This window comes from Lissotriton helveticus, chromosome 12, assembly GCF_964261635.1.
Source record: "Lissotriton helveticus chromosome 12, aLisHel1.1, whole genome shotgun sequence".
NCBI classification, from domain to species: domain Eukaryota; kingdom Metazoa; phylum Chordata; class Amphibia; order Caudata; family Salamandridae; genus Lissotriton; species Lissotriton helveticus.
In genome coordinates this window covers 803,977,057-804,000,504 of record NC_136073.1, presented here as the reverse complement: position 1 = coordinate 804,000,504, position 23,448 = coordinate 803,977,057, and the positions used below count along the sequence as shown (strand labels likewise).

At 47.2% G+C, this 23,448-nt stretch overlaps 1 protein-coding gene across 3 annotated transcripts in view; it reads right to left on the bottom strand.

Annotated features, from left to right (window-relative positions):
- The window catches only part of GABPB2 (GA binding protein transcription factor subunit beta 2), a 126,058-nt gene that overhangs the window by 67,514 nt on the left and 35,096 nt on the right, over positions 1–23,448 (bottom strand). For all 3 annotated transcript variants that reach the window (XM_078670300.1, XM_078670302.1, XM_078670301.1), the window contains exons 6-7: positions 9,041–9,182; positions 4,662–4,850 (exon numbers count right to left, since the gene is read on the bottom strand). In XM_078670300.1, the coding sequence (XP_078526426.1) occupies positions 4,662–4,850; positions 9,041–9,182 (331 nt within the window). The remainder of the gene's footprint in view (positions 1–4,661; positions 4,851–9,040; positions 9,183–23,448) is intronic.

The window sequence follows — 23,448 nt, the reverse complement described above, 5'->3', positions numbered from 1 at the left end:
GTGACAGTGAGTGCAGAGTGACAGTGAGTGCAGAGTGACAGTGAGTGCAGAGTGACAGCAGAGTGACAGTGAGTGCAGAGTGACAGTGAGTGCAGAGTGACAGTGAGTGCAGAGTGACAGTGAGTGCAGAGTGACTGTAGAGTGAGTGCAGAGTGAGTGCAGAGTGACAGTGAGTGACAGTGAGTGACAGTGAGTGCAGAGTGACAGTGAGTGCAGAGTGACAGTGAGTGCAGAGTGACAGTGAGTGCAGAGTGACAGTGAGTGCAGAGTGACAGTGAGTGCAGAGTGACAGTGAGTGCAGAGTGACAGTGAGTGCAGAGTGACAGTGAGTGCAGAGTGACAGTGAGTGCAGAGTGACAGTGAGTGCAGAGTGACAGTGAGTGCAGAGTGACAGTGAGTGCAGAGTGAGTGCAGAGTGACAGTGAGTGCAGAGTGACAGTGAGTGTAGAGTGACAGTGAGTGCAGAGTGACAGTGAGTGCAGAGTGACATCAGAGTGACAGTGAGTGCAGAGTGACAGTGAGTGCAGAGTGACAGCAGAGTGACAGTGAGTGCAGAGTGACAGTGAGTGCAGAGTGACAGTGAGTGCAGAGTGACCGTGAGTGCAGAGTGACTGTAGAGTGCAGAGTGACTGTAGAGTGCAGAGTGACTGTAGAGTGCAGAGTGACTGTAGAGTGCAGAGTGACTGTAGAGTGCAGAGTGACTGTAGAGTGCAGAGTGACTGTAGAGGGCAGAGTGACTGTAGAGGGCAGAGTGACTGTAGAGGGCAGAGTGACTGTAGAGTGAGTGCAGAGTGAGTGCAGAGTGACAGTGAGTGCAGAGTGAGTGCAGAGTGACAGTGAGTGCAGAGTGACAGTGAGTGCAGAGTGACAGTGAGTGCAGAGTGACAGTGAGTGCAGAGTGACAGTGAGTGCAGAGTGACAGTGAGTGCAGAGTGACAGTGAGTGCAGAGTGACAGTGAGTGCAGAGTGACAGTGAGTGCAGAGTGACAGTGAGTGCAGAGTGACAGTGAGTGCAGAGTGACAGTGAGTGCAGAGTGACAGTGAGTGCAGAGTGAGTGCAGAGTGACAATGAGTGCAGAGTGACAGTGATTGCAGAGTGACAATGAGTGCAGAGTGACAGTGATTGCAGAGTGACAGCAGAGTGACAGTGAGTGCAGAGTGACAGTGAGGGCAGAGTGACTGTAGAGTGAGTGCAGAGTGAGTGCAGAGTGACAGTGATTGCAGAGTGACAGCAGAGTGCAGAGTGACAGTGAGTGCAGAGTGACAGTGAGTGCAGAGTGACAGTGATTGCAGAGTGACAGTGATTGCAGAGTGACAGTGAGTGCAGAGTGACAGTGAGTGCAGAGTGACAGTGATTGCAGAGTGACAGCAGAGTGACAGTGAGTGCAGAGTGACAGTGAGTGCAGAGTGACAGTGAGTGCAGAGTGACAGTGATTGCAGAGTGACAATGAGTGACAGTGAGTGCAGTGACAGTGAGTGCAGAGTGACAGTGAGTGCAGAGTGACAGTGAGTGCAGAGTGACAGTGAGTGCAGAGTGACAGTGAGTGCAGAGTGAGTGCAGAGTGAGTGCAGAGTGAGTGCAGAGTGAGTGCAGGGTGGCAGTGAGTGCAGAGTGGCAGTGAGTGCAGAGTGGCAGTGCGTGCAGAGTGGCAGTGCGTGCAGAGTGGCAGTGCGTGCAGAGTGGCAGTGCGTGCAGAGTGGCAGTGCGTGCAGAGTGGCAGTGCGTGCAGAGTGGCAGTGCGTGCAGAGTGACTGCAGAGACAGTGTGTCAGGGTGCACATTGTGTGAGTGTGCAGAATGAGTGTGCAGGGTAAACAGTGTGTGACTATGCAGGGTGACATTGGGAGTGTGCGGGTGAGCAGTGTGTGAATGTGTAGGGGCAGTGTGTGAGTGTGCAGAAAACACCACACACATACACCACACACACATAACGCACACACAAACCACACACCTCAGTCTCTCAACACCACACACTTGTCACCACTCAACACAACACACTCACCACCACACTCACTCCCCAGGCTCACCCCCACAGACTCACCACCACACACTCACCAGCACACAGAAAACAACACACACAACAACACACCCCCAGCCGTCAATGAATGCTTTCACCATGCACAAACACCAACAACCATCATCCATCTGTGCACGCTTTTACCAAGCACACACCCACCAGCCGTCAGTGCACCCTTCCACCAGGCACACACACCTCCAGCCAGCAGTGCACTTTTCCACCAAGCAATCGCAGTATGGTACACTTTACTTTTAAACATATTCATATAAAGCACAGCATGCCACCATTGGTAAAATTACAATTCAACCAACATACTTCCACTACACACCACATGCACACACTCCATAACACATGGCAAAAAGACATTGGCATTTACAATGCCATTAGCTCAAACTCAAATAAATCCGAGCCCGATTGCATTTCTAATGCTTGTTAAACTTGGTAACACTGTATGGGCATTGTTTGTGCCTCATTAGTACCAATTTAACACCCAAATATAGCAATAAGCAACAAAAAAGGTGACCACTCTAGCTTTGCAAAGGGCCTTGAGGATCACGGCAACACATCGCAGCATTTTTAGATACTTTTGACCAGTTTGAGCTAGAAACTATTCTTTTTCTTCAAATCTGCAGATTATGCAGCAAATGTAGCAAATCTGTAATTATGCAAAAATCGCTGCACAGTCGCATTATTCCAGTGGCCCAGCTTATTAGCAGGGTGACGTTAAGTCCCTATGGTCCGACTCAGTCTTATGTAGGTCTGACTCTCTCTTGACCAAGTTCTTTAATTAATGACAGGTACACCGATACATTAGCCCGTTTCTCGTATTCAACGTGGTGCATTGAACTAAGCTCACCTGTGTCACCTGTGGATGGTAAAAGCACCCCTTGTAGAGTTACTCTCAATTTGTAACATATGCAACAAGGGAAGGAGTCCACAAGGCTCATACAAAGATGTGCTTATCGGAATACGATCTGGCCTATTGCAGACTTCAAATCAGAGCAGCATATCTCGTTTGGGCTTCTGAGAGTCTGGAATTGTGTACGTAACAATGAGCTGGAATTTTCAGCCCAATATTTAGACACAATAATATTTATCAAGTCCTGGCCATTAAACTACCTTATGTGCATGCAGACTTAAACCCAACATTCACTCATTTTCAAGGAAGCTTTATTCCTTGTGATTAGGGTACTTACCACAACTGGCCAAGAAGAGGGATATGCAAGAGTCAGGCCCATTTTGCAATGAGGTGCATACGATTTCAGTGTCAAAGGTAAAATATACAGTGATATTTTGTAACAGGTAGCACTTGCTTAATAATAACGGAATTGCCTAAGTGAATAATTTTCATCAGAATACACTTTATGTACGCATTAGAGGAGAGCATAACAGAATCTCAACTAGGTACCTCATTAAAACAAATCAAAAATACAAATGCTTTCTTTCAGGCAGGCCATTCACTGTCAGGTTTCCAAAACTTCAGCTTTTGAAAATCAAAATTCTAATTTTGCTTCATCTCTCACAAAAACTCTTGTTTTTCTTAAGCACTAGAACACAGAATGGAGTTTGTCTGCATACATCTCTTTCACCTTTGACACCCACCTCCATCGTCCTTTAGAAGCTTGACTTTTATACTTAGACTGCTGGCAAATCTTTCCATAGAACGACATTCATCTTATACCGAAAAAAGACACAATGTGTAATTCCAAAGGCTACATACACATAAGGCTGCACATTGCTCTACTGCCTACGTTTTTAACAATGTTCTCACACCATTCCCCTACACAATTTAGGTCTCTAAGGGTTGCCGCAAGCTGTAAGGTACCACAATCTTCTTTTCATGTGACTATTGCCATTTAGTGGACTGCATGCGCATGTATCAACAGCTGAAATGCTTAGTCAGTTCTCATCAAGTTACTCGACCAGTATCGACCAGGACTGTCGCTTCTATGGATGTCACTTATACAACTGTTGAACTGTGCAGTAAAGGTGTTTAACACCAACAGAAACACTGTGGTCTGTAACAAACTCGTTCCCTAGGTTTTTTTTATTGTGTTTGCTTAATATAAAAACATGAGGTTTGTTTTTTCATTAATATTTTTCTGTTCTCATTATTTCAATATTAACAGCATTTAACGATTTCAGTTATATTGTGCATTACATTTACGGCTCGTCATGCCTTTAAATTATTATAATTTTTTTTTTAAAAGACAGTTGTGGGAGAGGAATTAATAGTTCTTGGCCAATAACGTTTTGTTGTACAAGTGTAGTGCAAATCAAGTCTATTAGACACCATGGAGTTGTATCCAACAAAATGCTCCCTGGGACAAGTCGGTATTGCTTTCACAACTGTAACGTATGCAAATATCAGCACTGCATTGAGAGGTGAATTGAAATTTAGGGAAAACACTTCCATGCCCACCTACAACTTGGCTGTGTCTGAAGTCCCTTCAGGAGACGGGACCTCATTTTGAATAGATGATCTTGGAACCTGAAGACTTGTGGTCTAATCCAAACTATCGTATTTGACCAAAACAATGAAGTAAATTAACGGTTTGGAACTGAACACCGGCCCTATTGCTAAGTGCCTCAAATTGTGAATATCTATAGAGTAAAAATACACATACACATTCTTCCCCTTTACCTTGCTGGCCATCCTGCATGGTAACGATGAACTGCTGACCGATGCCACTCGAGGAAAGACTTCCTTGCAAGTTACCCAGTTGCACACCACCATCTGTAACAATGGTAATAACTCTCTGACCACCACCACCAACCATCTGCTGGATAGCAGAGTCCACAGAATCCGCTTCCATGATTTCTTCAGAGCCAGCTGTAGAAACACAAAGCCAAACAAATAAGCAACTATTCTGCAAGACATTGACAGCAAGTAACCATAACAATATAAAAAAAATACCAAACAATAGCTGAATTCAAATCCCTTGGCACGTGATGCTGATGCAAGGCTATAAAAAGCAACTTATGGAATGGGCAAAATATTTTTTTATATGACAGTTCATTGCCAGTAAAAGTATGTCAGGGGATACACACATTGCTGTCTTAAAAGAGTGGGCTAATTAAGCTCAGTCTCCACCCACATTCCTTAACACATTTTGTCACTAAATAGACCGAGAAAAAATATTTTCTCATTCACCAGATTATATTCCACCCCATCTTTTGCTGCGTCTTCACTTAACACACAGAAGGAAGACTTTATCTACTGTAAAAATGTTGTAGCTCAGAGGTCTTCAAACTGTGGATAGAGGAAAAGAACGAGATCCAAACATTGCCCATGGAAGATGTGCTATCTAGGGGCTAATTTTTCCATCTACAAACGGACAGACATATGGGGGCTTTTTTTTAATAAAAGGGTCAGCACTACTATTAATGCAGCAGGTGCAGTGGCACTGGGACATATACAACACAGGACCTGTTCCTATGGCGAGTGTACTTCTCCTGATCATGGCCAACCAGTAATATTATTTAATTTGACAAGCGGCTGCGACATCTAGCCATCTTGTGTTCCTGGATCAGGGTCACCCTTTTTAAAGCATTTAATTAAAAAGATGCGCTGTTTTCTCTGATTCTCTTCTCACCCTGCTATCCCCCAAGAACTATCTGGAGTGAAAGGTGAGTAGGATAAGAGAAAAAAAAAATGTAGAAAAGGAGTGATGGAGCCTCACGGGAGTAACACCATGGAGGCTAGCAGGATGGTACTCGCCTGCCGCCTAGGTTCTCATCATCAGCATCCACCACTCCAACCAAGAAGTGATAGTGTGTAAAGAAAACAAAGATAATAGTGAAAGTAAAGGTGCTGGGGAAACAGTGCCTGCCTGTACACCAAGCTTGGTGTACTGCAGGTCTGGACCCAAAGTACGGAAAAGCGTGTCAAATGGCACACCAATACTGTGATTATAAAACCGAGCTGGATCACACTGGCCAAATGTCCTTTATTCTGTGCTGTGTGTCTGCCCCATTTAAAAAGCCGACATGATTCGTTGCCTTTGAAAACTTACGGCAACTTCTTCAGGGCTTGGGTCTGTCACTCCACCCTGCACCAAATTTCAAATATGCAGTTTCTCAGCGCTCAAAAGGCATACCTATACCTCGAGAATGGATGTGCCTCTCTCAATGTTTTACAGGGTTTGACCCTCGTGCTGCAGCTGTCAGCTGGGTCCTTGCGGTATGTCAAGCGTTGTGAAAGGGCACGGTGCAGAGACAACGCTCGACAAACCGCAAGAAGTTGCCGTAAGTTTTCAAAGGCAACGAAACATGTCGGCTTTTTAAATGGGGCAGACACACAGCACAGAATAAAGGACATTTGGCCAGTGTGATCCAGCTCGGTTTTATAATCACAGGATTGGTGTGCCATTTGACACGCTTTTCCGTACTTTGGGTCCAGACCTGTAGTACACCAAGCTTGGTGTACAGGCAGGCACTGTTTCCCCAGCACCTTTACTTTCGCTATTATCTTTGTTTTCTTTACACACTATCACTTCTTGGTTGGAGTGGTGGATGCTGATGATGAGAACCTAGGCGGCAGGCAAGTACCATCCTGCTAGCCTCCATGGTGTTACTCCCGTGAGGCTCCATCACTCCTTTTCTACACTTTTTTTTTCTCTTGTCCTAGTCACCTTTCACTCCAGATAGTTCTTGGGGGATAGCAGGGTGAGAAGAGAATCACAGAGAAAACAGCGCTTCTTTTTAATTAAATGCTTTAAAAAGGGTGACCCTGATCCAGGAACACAAGATGGCTAGATGTTGCAGCCGCTTGTCCAATTAAATAATATTACTGGTTGGCCATGATCAGGAGAAGTACACTCACCATAGGAACAGGTCCTGTGTTGTATATGTTATGGTGAGAGGGGGACGACCTGTTCCTGATCCCCTTAGCTCCTTGTTGTAACCAGCAGTGGCACTGGGACCAAGAGTGTGAGGGGGCCAATACACCCAATTATGACTCTCTTATTATCAAAAAGGGGAGTGGAGACCCATTTTCCTTGCTAGTATTGGAGCACAGGTCACCCTTACCACACAGGGAACAGGGCCCCAGCACCAAGACGGGGGCGAAATGTGGGGCTCTCTTCAGTTTTTTTTTATTACAGAAAGCGGGCTAACAGCCTACACTGAGCCTCAGGCCTAGGAGTAAAGCTTTGTGTAGCAAGCAGAGGATGAAGCCGGTTTCGTAGGGCAGTAGGTACCGTTGGTGCTGCAGGTGCAATGGCACGGAGGCCAGTGGTGTGAGGGGGCATTAAACCCCAGTTATGATTGTTTTACTGTCCTTCCTTGTTTGTTTAAGGCCTCGGTGCACCCTTGTTGTGCCAGTATTTTTGGCGTCATACCAATGGCCTAATGGAGGTGAATATTTAAGCAGAGGAGACAGCTTAGCTTGGACCTTGGAGAGATGACTGAAGGGTATTTAAACAAAGAGCAGAGAAGACTGCCTGTTTCGCAAGGCCGTAGCTATCGTTAGTGAAGCAGGTAAAGTGGCACTGCACCCCAGAGGGTTGAGGGGCCAACTGCATCAGAATCAGGACTGTCCTAATCTCCAAAAGAGGCACAGGGCCTTGCTAGGATTTAAGCGGAGGTAACCATTGCTACTAAGTGGGGGCAACATATGGGGGCTCAATTGTTTCCTAAAAAGGGACAGAGTCTTCTTCAGGACTGGAGGGAAGGTCAGGCATGGTGGGAAAGGCAGAGAGGCAGCTTGCTACTCAGGACTGCAGCTTTCATTAGTGCAGCAGTTACAGTTCCATTGGGGCCCAGGAGAATAAGGGGCTCACAACACCCTATAGAGAATTGTATGGAAAGAAAAGAGAAAAGACTGTCACTGATGTATGTTATGTATGCTTTATATTGAGCAGTTGTCACCAATAAAGTGTGTTTAAAAAAAAGGGGGCTCACAACACCCAAATTACATGGGGCAGAGTTATTCAGCCAGTTTTTGTTTTTCTGTAACATATTTGCTCTTTTATACTACTCACATTTAGTGCAGAATTTGAACTACAGAAAAGTACACCTGAAATTATTTCATAATTCCAGCCGTACCACTCCAGCTCCTACAAGTCTGGACATAAAGTTTTGGAGAGTGCCTGACCTCAAAACATTTTCCTTAGGAGGGTCAGAGCAAAACCTGTTTGAAGACCTCCGTTGTAGATGCCTTTCTGAAGTAATACATATGTTCGATCCTAGTCAACCTCTAACTACTGTCCAGCCTTCAATCTAGAACACATAGATCAAACCCAAAGACCGCACATTAACTTGTTCTTTTGCAGTCCAAATCTGTTACAGAATCATCGTATGTGCATAAGGTACTATTAGTGTTTGAGAGAGAGGATCTTCCTTAAATAAATTGCTGTGCTGCTTGTCCCGTTTCTTTGTATCGCCCTGAATGTAATGTTTAAAGAAATGGTAAATGGAGTGCCATCTGACACCTCAATGAAGAATCTGTTAAGATAGATTTCCCCAAAACAATCACCACTGTGGAAATGTTAACTTTTATCGAGTGTGCTTGTGGTTTCCCTGGCAGCAAATCTTCAGCTTATGTGTGCACTGCTGAACCCATGCCAATAGTAAAATAGGCCCTAGTTACTACATTTGCAAAGTAAGGGTGCCAAAACACCATAAATAGATTTTTTTCTGAACATTTTGGAATCAACAACAATTATAAATGGTTGTCTGACATTTGAACTGTTCAAACCATTGTCTGCAAGATAGATTTATTGACCTCAAATTTTGTTTAAAAAAATAACCAAAACTTATCAACAAATCTAGTAACCTACCACAGGGCAAACATTGAAATTAATTAAATTGAAAATTATATTTGTGCCAAAAAACATTCACACTTCATCTTTTTATCTGCTTAGGATAAAAAACGACCTCTCACCCTGATCATGCTTTATCTTGAAACAACCATTTCCCACATACACCATGCAAATGCAATGCACTCTTGAGCAAAGACCATCAGCATAGTTCAAAGTCTGGCTAACATTAAAGACTGCGTGACTAACAAAGGAATCTGACCTGAGGTGTGCTTGGCATTGGCTGAGGATACCAGGCTGGCAAGGTTGACAAGTCCACCAGATGTGTAGATAAACTGCGGGGAGGCCATTGAAACAGTTTCTGACTGCTCCTCATTCGTATTCACCTGATTCTGCATAGCTTCCTAAGGGACAGGGATGGTAAAATACTTAAAATACAAACAATTCACGTTGTAAAATCATTCGCCAATCATCAGACTCACAATAACCTGACTTCCTAAATTGGTCTGGCACATAAGAGCTTTAAACACAGCATGAATTAAAATTAGGCTTAATCAACAGGTGAACTTCCCTAAACAATTAATCCTACAGCAGTAAACCGTAACAGCAGTGAGATTAATTGGATAATCAATATTGCTTGCTTCCTTCCTTCTTACGCACTGTTAAGTTTATGCAGTTTATCAGACAACTAATTTGGTGTACTTCAATCTTGGACTACATTATATAGCGCTTATGATTCCTAGGTCTTTAGGTGATATAGATAGTGTAACCTGCAGCATGAAATTGAAACGGAATGGATTTAAACACTAGCAGAAATAAACATCACCTCCGGCCGTAGCCGATTGTATATTTTTGAAAGCTGTTTTGAATAGAGAAGGAAAAGTTACTTACTTGTAACCCTGGTTCTCGAACATAGCAACATCTTATAGGCACACCAATGCGTGGATGGATTTGGAAAATTCTCATAATAGGTAACCATAAGCACTTTCCCCCGATAATGTTACCTGCAGACAATATTCCATTTGATAAGCTTTTCAATGTAAGAAATCAATTCTTAATTTAAGTCAATAGAACAAAAAGTAGCCCTTAAATTAAAAATGAATTCCAGTTTTTGTAACTTATAGAAGAATCAATAACTACAGATGAAGCCTATGGAACTAGTGTAGAAAAGTGCCCCTTTTTGAAACGGTAACCCCTACTTTTTGCCCGGTGCCTGATGCAATTCTGAGAGGAGTACACTGTGTTCCTGCTATCCAGGTTCCCAGTGCCAGATATCTCTTTCCCTAAAACTGTACAACTGTTCTCCCAATCGGCAATACCTTAGAACCTCTTATACGTCCCTGGTAAATGGCACCCTTGGTACCTAGGGCAGGGAAGGTAAAATAGGGTCTCTTAGGGCTGGAGCATGTATTGTGCCACCCAAAGACCCCCTCTCCCCCAGCACCACCATGGGTACTGCCATTGCAGGCTGGATGCCATGGTGCAGAGGAAACTTGAAGACACAACAACATAGCACACTTCCTGTGTGCCATGCCTATTGACACTGCATGCAGTATAGGTCTGTCACCCCTACAGCAGGCCCTACAGCCCTAAGGCAAGGTGCACTATACAATACCTGAGGACATATCTGCATAAGCAGATATGCCCCTGTGATGTCTAAGTAAATTCGTAGACATTACAAGTGAACAGGGCATCCATTTTGAGTCCATGTGCTGGACACTGGTGGTTACGAGTTTCCCTGTTACATGGTGGCTTCACTAAAACTAGAGAGGTTTTGTATCAAATATGTTGTCTTAATAAGCCCACACTGATGCCACTGATTGATTTATTAATACAATCTCTCAGAGGGCACCTTAGAGGTGCCCCCTGAAAACCTACCTGTGTACTGGCTGACTGGTGCAGCTCAGCCTCCCACCAGACAAGTTCCTGACCCACTGCAAGTGAAAGCCCGCGCTCTCTGAGGGCAGAAATAATGTGATCAGCATTATTATTATTATTATATTTAAGCTTATAAAGCGCACAGCTACCCGGAGGTTTCCCGGCGCTAGAGACCAGATTAAGGGTGAGAGCAGACTGAAAAAGATGAGGCGGAGTTATTGGTTAAATACCCAAGTCTTAACTTCTCTGCGAAACTTGAGATAACAGGATTCAGTGCGAAGAGAAAGCGGAAGAGAGTTCCAGAGGGAGGGAGCCAGGACGGAGAAAGAGCGACCACCCATCCTGGCTCTCTTAACTCTGGGAACTTGACACCTGTGCTGATTGGAAGATCGAAGGGTGCGGGCAGGGCAGTATTGATGCACTAAAGTTCTAAGGTAGGATGGAGCCTGGCCTGTATTGATCCTGTGCATGTAGCAGAGGGCCTTAAATTTTGTGCGGCTTTCGATACGTAACCAGTGCAATTTACGAAGAGACTTGGAAGTGGGGGATAGGTTGGGCAGTTTACACAGCAGTCGAGCCGCCATGTTTTGGACTGTCTGTAATTTACGGGTCAACTCTTTGCATGCCCCCAGGAGAAGAATATTGCCGTAGTCCAGTCTAGAGGTGATTAAGGCCTGGACTACGGTTTTCTGGGTCTCCTGAGGGAGCATCCAAATGATCTTACGAAGCCACTTGATGATGGTAATGCAGGTGGAGGAGGTTTTTACCACGTGGTGTTTCATGGAAAGTTGATCATCAAAAGTGATGCCCAGATTACGAGCTGTTTTAGATGGAACGGGGAGCGTACCCATTTGTGTGGGCCAATGTTGGGGCCCCCACAGAGTAGTATTCTTACCAAATAGAAGGATCTCTGTTTTCCCCCCGTTCAACTTAAATTTGTTTTCGTGCATCCACTTGGCGATGTTACTAAGGCCAACACAGAGAGAAGAAGGGGTAGGGTGAGAACCGGTTAAAAGAGAGTAAATGATCTGTGTATCATCAGCGTATGAGTAAATGGTTAGCCCCGCTTGTTCCGCAATGTAAGCCAGAGAATTGACATATAGATTGAAAAGTAATGGGCTTAAAATGGAGCCCTGGGTAACACCATGCGCCGATTTAAAGGTTTGGGAGACAGAGGAGGGGGAGAAGACTTGGAAAGTACGGTCTGAAAGAAAACTAATAAGCCAATTGAGGGCTGGGCCGGTGATGCCTGATGATCTAAGGGCATTAATGAGGATGGGGTGGGAGACCGTATCAAAAGCGGCACTCAAGTCGAGTAAAATGAGTGCCACGGTCTCCCCCCCATACTCGGCAACTAATAGTTTCTGAGACCCCCAGCATATCAAGGGAGGAGACATAAAAGGCCTCTGCCGCCTTTGATATGTGACCCAAGATTTCCCCAGACAGGGGAAATGCCACCCCTGCCCAGGGCCCATTTTGTACTAGGACAGGTGGGAACATTAGCTAGTCAGAAGTTGTGTGTTCCCCTCTCAGGCTAGTACCACTCCTAAGGTAGGCTACCTACAGTGAACATAACTTTTAGAATCCCACCATCTTAGTTTTGGTGGAATTAGGCTCTCTGGCTCAGGGTTATGACCACTTCCCACAGAAAGTGGTCATATAGAGGGTGTAGACAACAATAAATGTAAGTAGCCCATTGGCTACCACCTGTCTCTCCCTAAATTGAGTCTTTAGGTGGGAACCCCTATATCCCGGAACATTGAATCTGTTGACCTGAGAGGAGGTCACCGAAGAGCCACAAAGAGCAAGAACTGAGGAGCAGTAACTGACTCAGAGGCAACACTGCCAGCCTACCTATTGTCCCTGACAATTGCTGCAAAGACGACTCATCCCGCAGCTGCTCTGCCTCCAAACACCTGGGAGGATTGCCAGCACTTAGGAGCAACCGGGATCTCCTGTGGAGTAGCGGAGCTACTTCCCGGCAGGCACCCAAGAAGAAAGAGAGGACTCTGGGCCGCGAAAACCTGACACCGGAAAGCACCATTGCACCCGAGCCCCCCCCCCCCCAGCCAGAGTCGAAATGGGCCAACAGTGCCAACTAGGTCCTGAGACCCTTGAGAGCCAAACCCTACCTTGGGTTGCCCAGACTGGACTTCCAGTCGCCGCTTGCAGCCTCTTTGTGCAGGCCCCCTCAAACGCAAGTGTATCCTGCAGCACATTGCACCCGAGCCCTACAGCCCGAGGAGAAGTGGTCAGACAGTGTCTCTACATGCCCGAACATCTCGAAGACCAAGATGCCTGTGGGCTTCAACAGGACTGCCCCCCGACCCAGTCCCAGCTTGCAGCTTCTTTTTCTCAGACCGTTTCCCACTGAAACCAATGGGGCACCAAACGCTGGAATGCACTTCTGCAACTGGCCGCCGCCCCAGTGCCACCCAAGGTGACCTGTTGGTGCTGCCTTGGACCCTGCCCCGTACTCATCTTAACTCCAGAAGATTGGTTCTTTAAGTACCCATATGCGGTATATGGGTTTTTCCCAATAGGATAACATTACCACATTAGAAACAAAATAAGTTACCCAATTGTTTATTTCAAAACTGCTAATTTGGCAAAGTACTTACTGTAGAAACCTGGGGTTTTGCTGCAGTATCCCCCTACCCGCCCTCCAAACTCTTTTTGCCAAGTATTTGATGCAACTTTGACTGAACTGTACTGGGTTCCTGCTAACCAGGTCCCCAGTACCAGTGTTCTTACCCTAAAAAATGCCAATTGTTTTCCCCAAGTGGCAAAATCTTCAACGCACTCTGTAAGCCCCTAGAAAATGGTATTCCTGGTACCTAGGGCCTGAGGCACTAAATATGGTCCCTAAGGGCAATAGCACGAATTGTGCCACCCTAAGGGACCCCTCACCAAGCACATGTAAGGCTAGCATCACAGGCTGCGTGTCTTGGTGCAGACAAAAGTGAAAACAGGACATGTCATACATCCCTGTGTGCCATGTCTTCTTTCACGGCAAGTAATATTTGCAAGTCACCCTTACAGCCCTAAGGCAAGGTGTTGAATATTACATGTGAGGGTATACTTGCAAGAGCAGATGTGCTGGTAAGTTTTTTACTGCCAGTACCTGTGATGAGGGAAGCCAAGTTAAAACACGTACTGAAACTGGTTAAAAAACAAGTTCCCCAGTTTCATGATGGCTTCACTGAAAATAGGGATGTTTGATATCAAACATCTCATATTGGTAAACACACAGTGAAGCCAGTGTTGGATTTACCAATACATGCCTAACATAACATAATATAACATAACATGCGTATTTGTAAAGCGCACTTTCACCCAGAGGTCTCTTGGCGCTGAATAATAGATGTTCATTGTTACCCAACACAATGGTACTCATTTTATCGACTTCAGATGGATAAAAGGCTGAGTGGACCCGCTGGGATTTGAACCCGTGACCATGAGGTCGAACACAGTCCCCTGCAATGGACGCATTAGTCCACTGAGCCACCACACCCGGCTAGAGGTGCCCTCCAAGTGCATGTATTGGTCTAGTGTGCTTGCTGACTGGTTTCAGCCAGCCTGCCACCCGAGAGGCTGTTCTGACTTCCTAGGGTGAGATCCTTTTCTCTCATAAGACCCAGAACAAAAAGCAGTTCAGGAAGAGGGTGTAACACCCCCTCCCACTGAATGACCTGCTGATTAGCCGCCTTGGGCTGGCAAGCTTCAAAGAAGATGCTGCCTTTGGAACGCAAATATAGCTCACCTAACATGAGAGGAAGCCACCCCCACGAGCCCCCCTGGCACCTGGACAGGTGGGAAAATTAGCTAGTCAGGTAGGCGTGCCACCTCCAGACTAGTACTACCCCTAAGGTGGGGTACTGTAAGGTGGACACGATTTTTCAGAAGTAGCCATCTTTGTGATGGCATACTTAGGAATTCTGGGACAGGGTTATGCCCACAGGGAGTGGTCATATGGAAGGCGTAGTGACTCCAAGGGTCAGAAGCCAAATTGCTACCAAGGGTCCCTAAATTTTTATTTAAGGGAGCCCCTGGCACCAGAGAGGCAGATCCTGACGACCTAAGAAGAAAGAGGACACCGAAGAGCCGCAAAAGCAGAGTGGCAAAAAGAAGCAGTGGACCTGGTGCCAACCCTACTGGCCTATCTGCATCGCTCGTCCAAAACTATGCAAACGAATATGCTACTTACCAGTATGCATCTGTTCTTGGCATGTAGGGCTGCTGACATTCACATCTATGCATAGATCGCCGCCTAGTGTTGGGTCCGGATGATTGCACATTGTTGTCCTGGAAGAGTCTTCGAAGTTTCACGAGATAGGTGGCTCCTCCCCTGGACTACGGTGCGCATGGGCATCGACTCCATCCTCAGATTGTTTTTCGCCATTGTGGCAGAGATGGAGTGTAGTACAGTAAGTGATGACCATGCTAAGAGTAATTCTGAGTGCTGCAGCCGCGACAGGCGCCGGGGAGGAGGGCGGGCGATGTGAATGTCAGCAGCCCTACATGCCAAGAACAGATGCATACTGGTAAGTAGCATATTCGGTTCGAGGCATGTGGGCTGCTGAATTCACATCTATGCATAGAATACATAGCAGTCCCTCCATTAGCGGTGGCTGCCTGTGCCAGCGGCAGCAGTCTGAAAAAGTGTTTTGAGAACAGCCTGGCCTACAGCTGCTTGCTGTTTGGAGTGCACATCTACGCAGTAGTGTTTAGTAAATGTGTGTACGGTAGACCATGTGGCTGCTTTACATATTTCTTCTAAGGGAATGTTCCCCAGGAAAGCCATGGATGCCCCTAACTTCCGTGTGGAGTGGGCCCTTGGGGGAATCGTTAAAGTGCGCTTAGCCTTTTGATAGCAAATTTGGATGCACTTAACGATCCATCTGGCTATACCTGATTTAGAAATGGGGTTGCCTTTGTGTTGCGGTGAGAAGGCAACAAACAGTTGTTTGGTTTTTCTGAAGTCTTTTGTTCTATCAATGTAGGACATGATAGCTCTTTTTACATCTAGTGTGGAGCATTCTCTCTGCCACTGAATCAGGGTTTTGGAAGAACACTGGTAGTTCTATTGTTTGATTCATATGGAACTGTGAAACCACCTTAGGCAGAAACTTACGGTTAGTGCGTAGTACTACCCTGTTGGAGTGAATTTGGATGAAAGGCTCCTGGATAGTTAGTGCTTGAAGTTCACTAACGCGTCTTAGCGATGTGATTGCTATAAGGAAAGCTACTTTCCACGTTAAGAATTGTATCTCGCACGAGTGGAGAGGCTCAAAAGGTGGACCCATTAGTCTGGTAAGGACCAAATTTAGGTTCCATACAGGTGCTGGTGGGTGCCTGGGCGGAATAACTCGTTTGAGTCCTTCCAGAAAGGCTTTGATGGCAGGCACTCTGAAAAGCGAGAGATGCCGCCTATTTTGGAGATAAGCTGCCATTGCGGATAAATGTATACGAATGGAAGCATAGGCTAGATTGCACTTGTATAGATGCAATAGATAACAGATGATGTTTTGAGTAGATGCATCCAGCGGATTAATGTCATTATTGGCACAATAAATGACGAAACGCTTCCACTTGGCTGCATAGCATGCTCTAGTTGTGGGCCTTCGTGCCTCCTTTATGATATCCATACAGTCAGGAGGCAGGTTGAGGTAGCCAAATTCTAAGACTTCAGGAGCCAGATCGCCAGGTTGAGCTGTTGCGGATCTGGATGCTGAATGTCGCCATGGCTCTGCGTCAAGAGTGTGGGTGAAAGGCGCAGTCTTTGATGCGGTACCACGGAGAGTTCTAGAAACTGGTGTACCATGGTTGGCGTGCCCACGTTGGAGCAACCAGGATGAGAGTCATCGAGTGTTGCCTCAGTTTGCGTGCCACCAGCGGTATTAGAGGTGCTGGTGGAAAAGCGTACGCAAATTTGCCTGACCAGTTCATCCATATCGCATTTCCCTGCGACTGTGGATGTGGGAACCTGGCGGCAAAGCTTTGGCATTTTGCGTTTTCCTTTGTGGCGAATAGGTCTATCTCTGGATGACCCCACTGCTGGAAGTACGGGTGGAGTACTGATGGATGCATCTCCCACTCGTGCATCTGGTGGCTGTGCCTGCTGAGCAGGTCCGCCATCTGATTGTCCTTGCCTGGGAGGTGTTCTGCCATGAGGAAGATGTTTCTCTGAATGGCCCACTTCCACATGCTCTGAGCTAGATGAGACAACTGTGGAGAGTATGTACCTCCCTGCTTCTGTATGTAGTACATGGCCGTCATGTTGTCCGTTCGGATCAACACCACTTTGTTGCACAAGTGTACTTTGAAAACCTTCATTGCCAGGAAGATTGCCATCAGTTCCAGAAGGTTGATGTGCATCTTCCTTTGCTGTACCGACCATAGTCCCTGCACTGTGTAGTGGAGTACATGAGCTCCCCATCCCTGGAGACATGCGTCAGTTGTCAGAATAATCTGTGGCACAGGCTCTTGGAACAGTCGGCCCTTGCAAAGGTTTTGTGGATTCCACCAATGCAGAGAGTTGTACGAACGACCGGTCACCAACACTAGGTCTTTCAACTGTCCGTGAGCCTGGTTCCACTGACGTGCTAAGCACTCCTGAAGCGGACGCATATGTAGTCTCGCGTGCCGGACTATGAAGATGCAGGAGGCCATCATGCCTATCACCTGCATGAACACTCGTGCTGGAAGCGAGTGTTGGGGTCTGAATTTTTGTATCAGCAATTGAATGCTGTTGATTCTCACTGAATTCGGCTGTGCTTTGGCTGCCAGAGTGTCGATTGTAGCGCCCAAGTACTGCCGTACGTGTGCGGGCTGAAGGTGGGACTTTGGATAATTCAGTGAAAATCCCAGGCTGTGAAGTAGGTGAATGGTGTGGGACATGTGGGTGGCACATTGCTGGGCCGACTTTGCTTGGACAAGCCAGTCGTCCAGGTAAGGGTAGACGTGGACACTTTGTCTCCGCAGGTGTGCAGCCACTGTCGCTAGGCATTTGGTAAACACCCTGGGTGCTGTCGTGACTCCGAAGGGGAGGACTTTGAACTGATAATGTTGATTTTGAATAGTAAATCTGAGGTATTTTCTGTGTGACGGGTGTACTGGTATATGAAAATATGCATCCTTGAGATCTAGTGTTGCGAGGAAATCTCCCTGACTGAGCAACGGTAGGACCTGCTGTAACGTGAGCATATGGAAATGTTCTGAAAGGATGTACATGTTTAGGGGCCTGAGGTCTAATATGGGCCTGAGGGACCCGTCCTTTTTTGGGATTAAGAGGTACAGCGAGTACACCCCTGTACCTATTTGTTCCACAGGTACGAGCTCTATGGCTCCTTTTTGCAGCATGCTGACAACCTCCTGCTGCAATAATTGCATATGCTCTGCGGACATAGGACGGTGTTTGGGGGGTATGTTGGGTGGAGTGGGTGTTTTGGGGGTATGTTGGGTGGAGTGGATGTTAACTCTAGACAATAACCGTGCTGGATAAGCTGTCTTACCCACCTGTCTGTGGTGATGGATTTCCAGATTGGCAGGAACTGTTGTAGTCTCCCCCCGACCGGTGTTATGTGGTCGGGGGCAGCGACAAGACGTCACTGTTTGTGGCGGAGGATCAGGAGCTGTTGTTTCCACGACCTATGCCTTTGGCGCTGTTTCCACGATAGCCGCCCCTATTGCCTTTGCCGTAGGTGGTTTGCGTGGCCCCTTTATTGTATTGTGCCTGCTGGGACACCTGTCCTCTGGAAGCTCCTCTATTGTTGGAGCGACGAAAAGAACCACCTCTGAACTGCTGGGACTGAAGAGCTCCCATAGACTTTGCAGTCTGTGTCCTTTTTGATTTTCTCTAAGGTGGTGTCCACTTCTGGGCCAAATAAGTGATCAGGGTTAACTGGTTGATTGAGAATGGTGGTTTGTATTTCAGACTTTAAACCAGAGATTCTCAGCCAGGCGTGCCTACGTAACATAACGCTAGTGTTAATTGCCCTGGCTGCAGTGTCAGCTGCGTCCAGTGCACACTTAATGGACGCATTAGAAATAAGTTTTCCTTCCTGAATTAGCATTTCAGCTGCCTCTTTGTACTCATCTGGCAAGTGTTGTAACAGGGTTTCAAGAGTATCATAGTGAGCCCTGTCATATCTGGCTAGGAGCGCTTGTGTGTTGGAGATTCGCCAGATATTGGCCGCTTGAGCTGCCACCCTTTTCCCTGAGGCTTCGAGCACTTTTGAGTCCTTGTCAGGGGGAGGAGCATAACCCGTGGCTTGTGAATTTGCTCATTTACGAGCATTGGAAACAACGATAGAGTCCAGTGGTAACTGTCCCTTGATATATGTAGGGTCCCCAGGTGCAGGTTGTATTTCTTCTCAATCCTGGGGTTTATTACTCTGGCCCTCGTGGTGTCCTTAAAGATGTCTCCAGCGTGTCTCAGGACACCTTTTAGCATAGGCAGAATTTTGACAGTTCTCTCAGAAGTGGAGAAGGTGTTAAACAAGAAATCCTCCTCAATAGGGTAAGTATGGAGTTGGACATCGTGATTTTTTGCCGCTCTCTCAATAAGTGCGTTGAACGCAGCTGTGTCTTCTGTTGGTGATGTTATAGACATTGCTGTCAGTGTTAGGACGTGGTTCCCCTGGGTCAAAAGCGTCCGCCTAGGGTTCATTGTGTTCGTCTGGATCAGAGTCTATAGGATAATTGTACTCCAGATTGTAAGCCTCCTCCGCATCTGCATCTGAATGTGTGGGCGAAGTAAATTCTGGTTCTTGGCCACATGGGTGCAGAGGTTCTGACAGAAGAGGTGAAGTTGCTAATCCCTCTTTTTCTTTAATGGAATCTTGTAGGACTCCATTGGCTGTTCTGGGACGAATTTCCGCTTGTGAATGGAAAGTCTACCAGTTTCAGCGTAGATGAATTGCCTCGGCTGGTCTTCCTGGAGAGGCGGTCGATGCTTTGTGGCCACTTCAGTTGTTGTAGACTTTTTCCCCATGGACACCTTCTTTGCTGGCTCGACGCCCGTAAGTGGCGTGAACGCTTTAGGTGGCGGCAGTATAAACTTTATTGGCGCCGACGCCTTTGGAGCGGTGACGACCGATTTTGGGGGTGGAGCGGCCTTTGGTTCAACAACCAGGGCTTTATCCTTTATACGCTGCAGCGAGTCCGACACTTGCTTCGAAAAAGAGGCGGATGGCCGTATTGACTCGACGGGATCTTTAGAGCCACGTTGTTTTGTGCGCTCGATGTCCTTGCCGACTTTAGGATTGTCGAGTCGACGCTTAGGATCAATAGCGTCCTGCGCTTTGGCTCCTTTAGCGGCATCAACGGTTTTCGGCGCCGACGTCTTTGGGTCGATGTCCACAACCTTTTTCTTCGGCGCCCCGGATTTCGGCTCGACCTTTTTGGGTGGCTTATCCGGCCCGATCGCACCCTGTGGCGTCGTCGAAGCAGGCGGCTCAGAAGCCTTCGATACGAGGAAAGTTACTTTCACTTTCGGTTTTGTTTCCGGTGCTTTCGGTTTTGTGGACACTGATGTTGTTGGTTTCGATTTTGGTCGATCAACAGACGGCTCTTTAGAAATGTCCGTAGCCGGGCTTTGAAGCGAGGCTGTAGAACTACTTGTTTGATCTTGGGTAAGGCCTTGAGGCGATCCCTGGACCTGAGCCTTATCGAGTGTCTCGTCGCAGGCCTCCGAACCAGCGGTCGGGCCTAGCTCATCACTGGAGCTATCGTCTACGGCCCCATAGGGCTCATCGTCGTCTCCTACCTCGTCGACGACTTCGATATCCTCGACCAATTCTTCATTTACTGCGTCATAGTTGGAGTCAACCTCTGACGCAGGATCCGACTGGTGCTCCTGAACTTCACGCTCGACCCCTTCGTCGTCTTCAGCGTTGAAGATGTTGACCGGGTCAGACGTTGTGTGCTGGGCCTCCTGTCGCGCTTTCTTGGACCGGAACCGAGAACAGGCCATACAGCTGGCCTCATCGTGATCCGGAGACAGGCACTTGTTGCACACCGGATGGACGTCAATATGAGGGTACTTGGAGTTGCAGACTGGACATCTTTTGAACGGGCTCCGTTCTATTTTGAACGTCGACAAGGCCTACGGCGCTGACGTTCGGCTCGAAATTGAGCTGGAATGAGTACTGGGCACCGATCGCAAGACAATACCGACGATACCTATAGGCCTTTTGGCCAAAGAAAGTTTCTATCGATTCCGAACTTGAGTAAGCAAATATACATCCGAACCCAATGGCGGAAAAAAACAATCTGAGGATGGAGTCGATGCCCATGCGCACTGTAGTCCAGGGGAGGAGCCACCTATCTCGTGATACTTCGAAGACTCTTCCAGGACAACAATGTGCAATCATCCGGACCCAACACTAGGTGGCGATCTATGCATAGATGTGAATTCAGCAGCCCACATGCCTCGAACAATTGACTCGTCCTGCAGCTGTTGACTCAAAAATAAAAACCAGGAGGACTGCCTGCCTTCGATAAATTCAAGACCTTCTGTGAACAGGGGACCTGCACTCCTGCGCCCTGCAGGAACTTCAGAGCAAAGACTCGGAGGAAGCCGGACCCACCAAAATCTGACACCGGAAGCCACCACTGCACCCGTTGCCTCCGGCCTGAGTTGAAGTGGGCCGCCCATGTCAGCAAGCTCTCCCAGCCCACCAGAGCTCAAGTCCATCGTGGTCTCACCCCAACGTTGCCTGCAGCCTCTGCACGCAGTGACTGCTTCTAGTAAGAAAACCAGACGCCTAAAGTCACCTCTGCATCCATCGCCCCCGGGCAGTGGAGAAGTAGACCCAAGATGTCCCTACGTCCCAGAGCATCACAAGACTTGAACCACACATTGCCCTTTCAGTTAGAGCCTACAGACTCTTTTGGGTGTGACCGATCTCTACAGAAACCGATTGGGCTCCCAATACTGTTTTGCATCCTGCCGTCCCCATGGTGAAGGTGTTGTACTGCTGGTGCTGCCTTGGACCGTGCCCACCACCAAACTCAATTCCTGGAGATTGGTCCCATGAGTCACTGTACTAAACCTGTTCGCAGAACTTTTTCTTCCTTCCATAGGAGAACATTGCAGAACTCAGAAATTGCACTGTTTCAACTTTTTAAAGTGAAAAGAATTTATATTTAAAAAGTGCTTACCTGAATGATTTTTCTCTGACACCTAAACATATATAAAGATGCTTGCTATTTTTAGGTCTCGACCTAAAGCATTGCTTTAACAATGCTTGTTTGTCGAGATTTTAGTAAGCAGTACGAAAACTCTACCAAAATGGCGGATTAGACACAGTTCATGTGAGACAGGCGCATGCACAAACCAGCCACGTGACACACCACCATTTGTCTGTGCCTCACATCAGACTTGAAAGGCTGCCCACCCCCCATCAGACTTCAAGGGATGCCGCCACGCAATGCAAACCCGTTTCCCGAGCTCGACCGCTCTAGCCGTTCGGCCGCATCCTCGCCCAAAAGTTTATTTTTTTATTACTGTGCCGTGACTGTTGAACGGCAACTTTCTTATTATTTGTAATAGTGTACACTCCTACATTTAGACGCCAGCTTTTGGCATCACTCGGATACGAGCAGGACTGACATACATGTTCTGCACCTCAGGTATGAGCTTTTTGATTTGTTTGATTTGTTCAAACGCTCCATCCATCATCCCCTTTTGTATCGCTGTGTTCGCCCTAAGTGTGGCAGGGTATGCTCAGACGTGAGTCCCTTGCTCACTTGGCCACTGGATTCAAGATAGCCTGGCTGATGAGGATTATGAATCCGAAACCGGTCCCAGGATGCTTGTTTCCTGTCCAGGGAAGACATGGCTTGGCAGTTCGGGCTGGACTGTTCCCATAAGGCACAGGGTCAGACTGATTTGCATATAGCCATGTCTGAACTGGGGTGGCTGAGTGAACTAAAGAATGGTGAAGGATTAATCCCAGATCAGTTGACTGGGGGTGAGTGTTTGATTTGTTCAAACGCTCCGTCCATCATCCCCTTTTGTATCGCTTTGTTCGCCCTAAGTGTGGCAGGGTATGCTCAGACGTGAGTCCCTTGTTCACTTAGCCACTGGATTCAAGATAGCCTGGCTGATGAGGATTATGAATCCAGATCAGTTGACTGGGGGTGAGTGTTTGATTTGTTCAAACGCTCCGTCCATTATCCCCTTTTGTATCGCTGTGAGCTTTTCCCCCTCCTATCACTCTACTGACCAGATCTCATGCACCAACTTTATTTCACAGGTTTAACCTGCTCAATCTTGGATTCGTACTGGGTTTAATTTTGGTTTATACTTTTTCTGTCCTTTCCAGCTCTTACTTTACTATTGGACTCTCGCCGATTGCCATGCCCCCACGCTGTGTTTTTCAGTAGTCTACCAGCGGCACAGGCTTATCTCACCCTCCACCACCGTTGCACCATTTTATTAGCAGCCTATACACAGGCACCCCTTCGGCGCTTTTGCTCTCCACCCTACTATCCCGTCAGCCGCATCTCTTTTAGTTACTCAACGCATGGCCCGACATGTGCACAGCTTATTCCGGCACCACCATCCTGCCAGCCGCTTCTGCTGTGGTCGCCCACCGCATGGCCCCATTTGTGCACATTTCACTTTCATGCACACCCTTACCCGCAGCCTCTCCTTCCCCACTTCTGCCTTTTCGGGTCTCGCGCTCACCGCAGACCCCTTCACATGGCTCACACCCACCTTTTTTCAAGTTACCATGCCATTCCCCACCCCACCTATCCCCCAGTCGTTTCCGGGTAGGACTC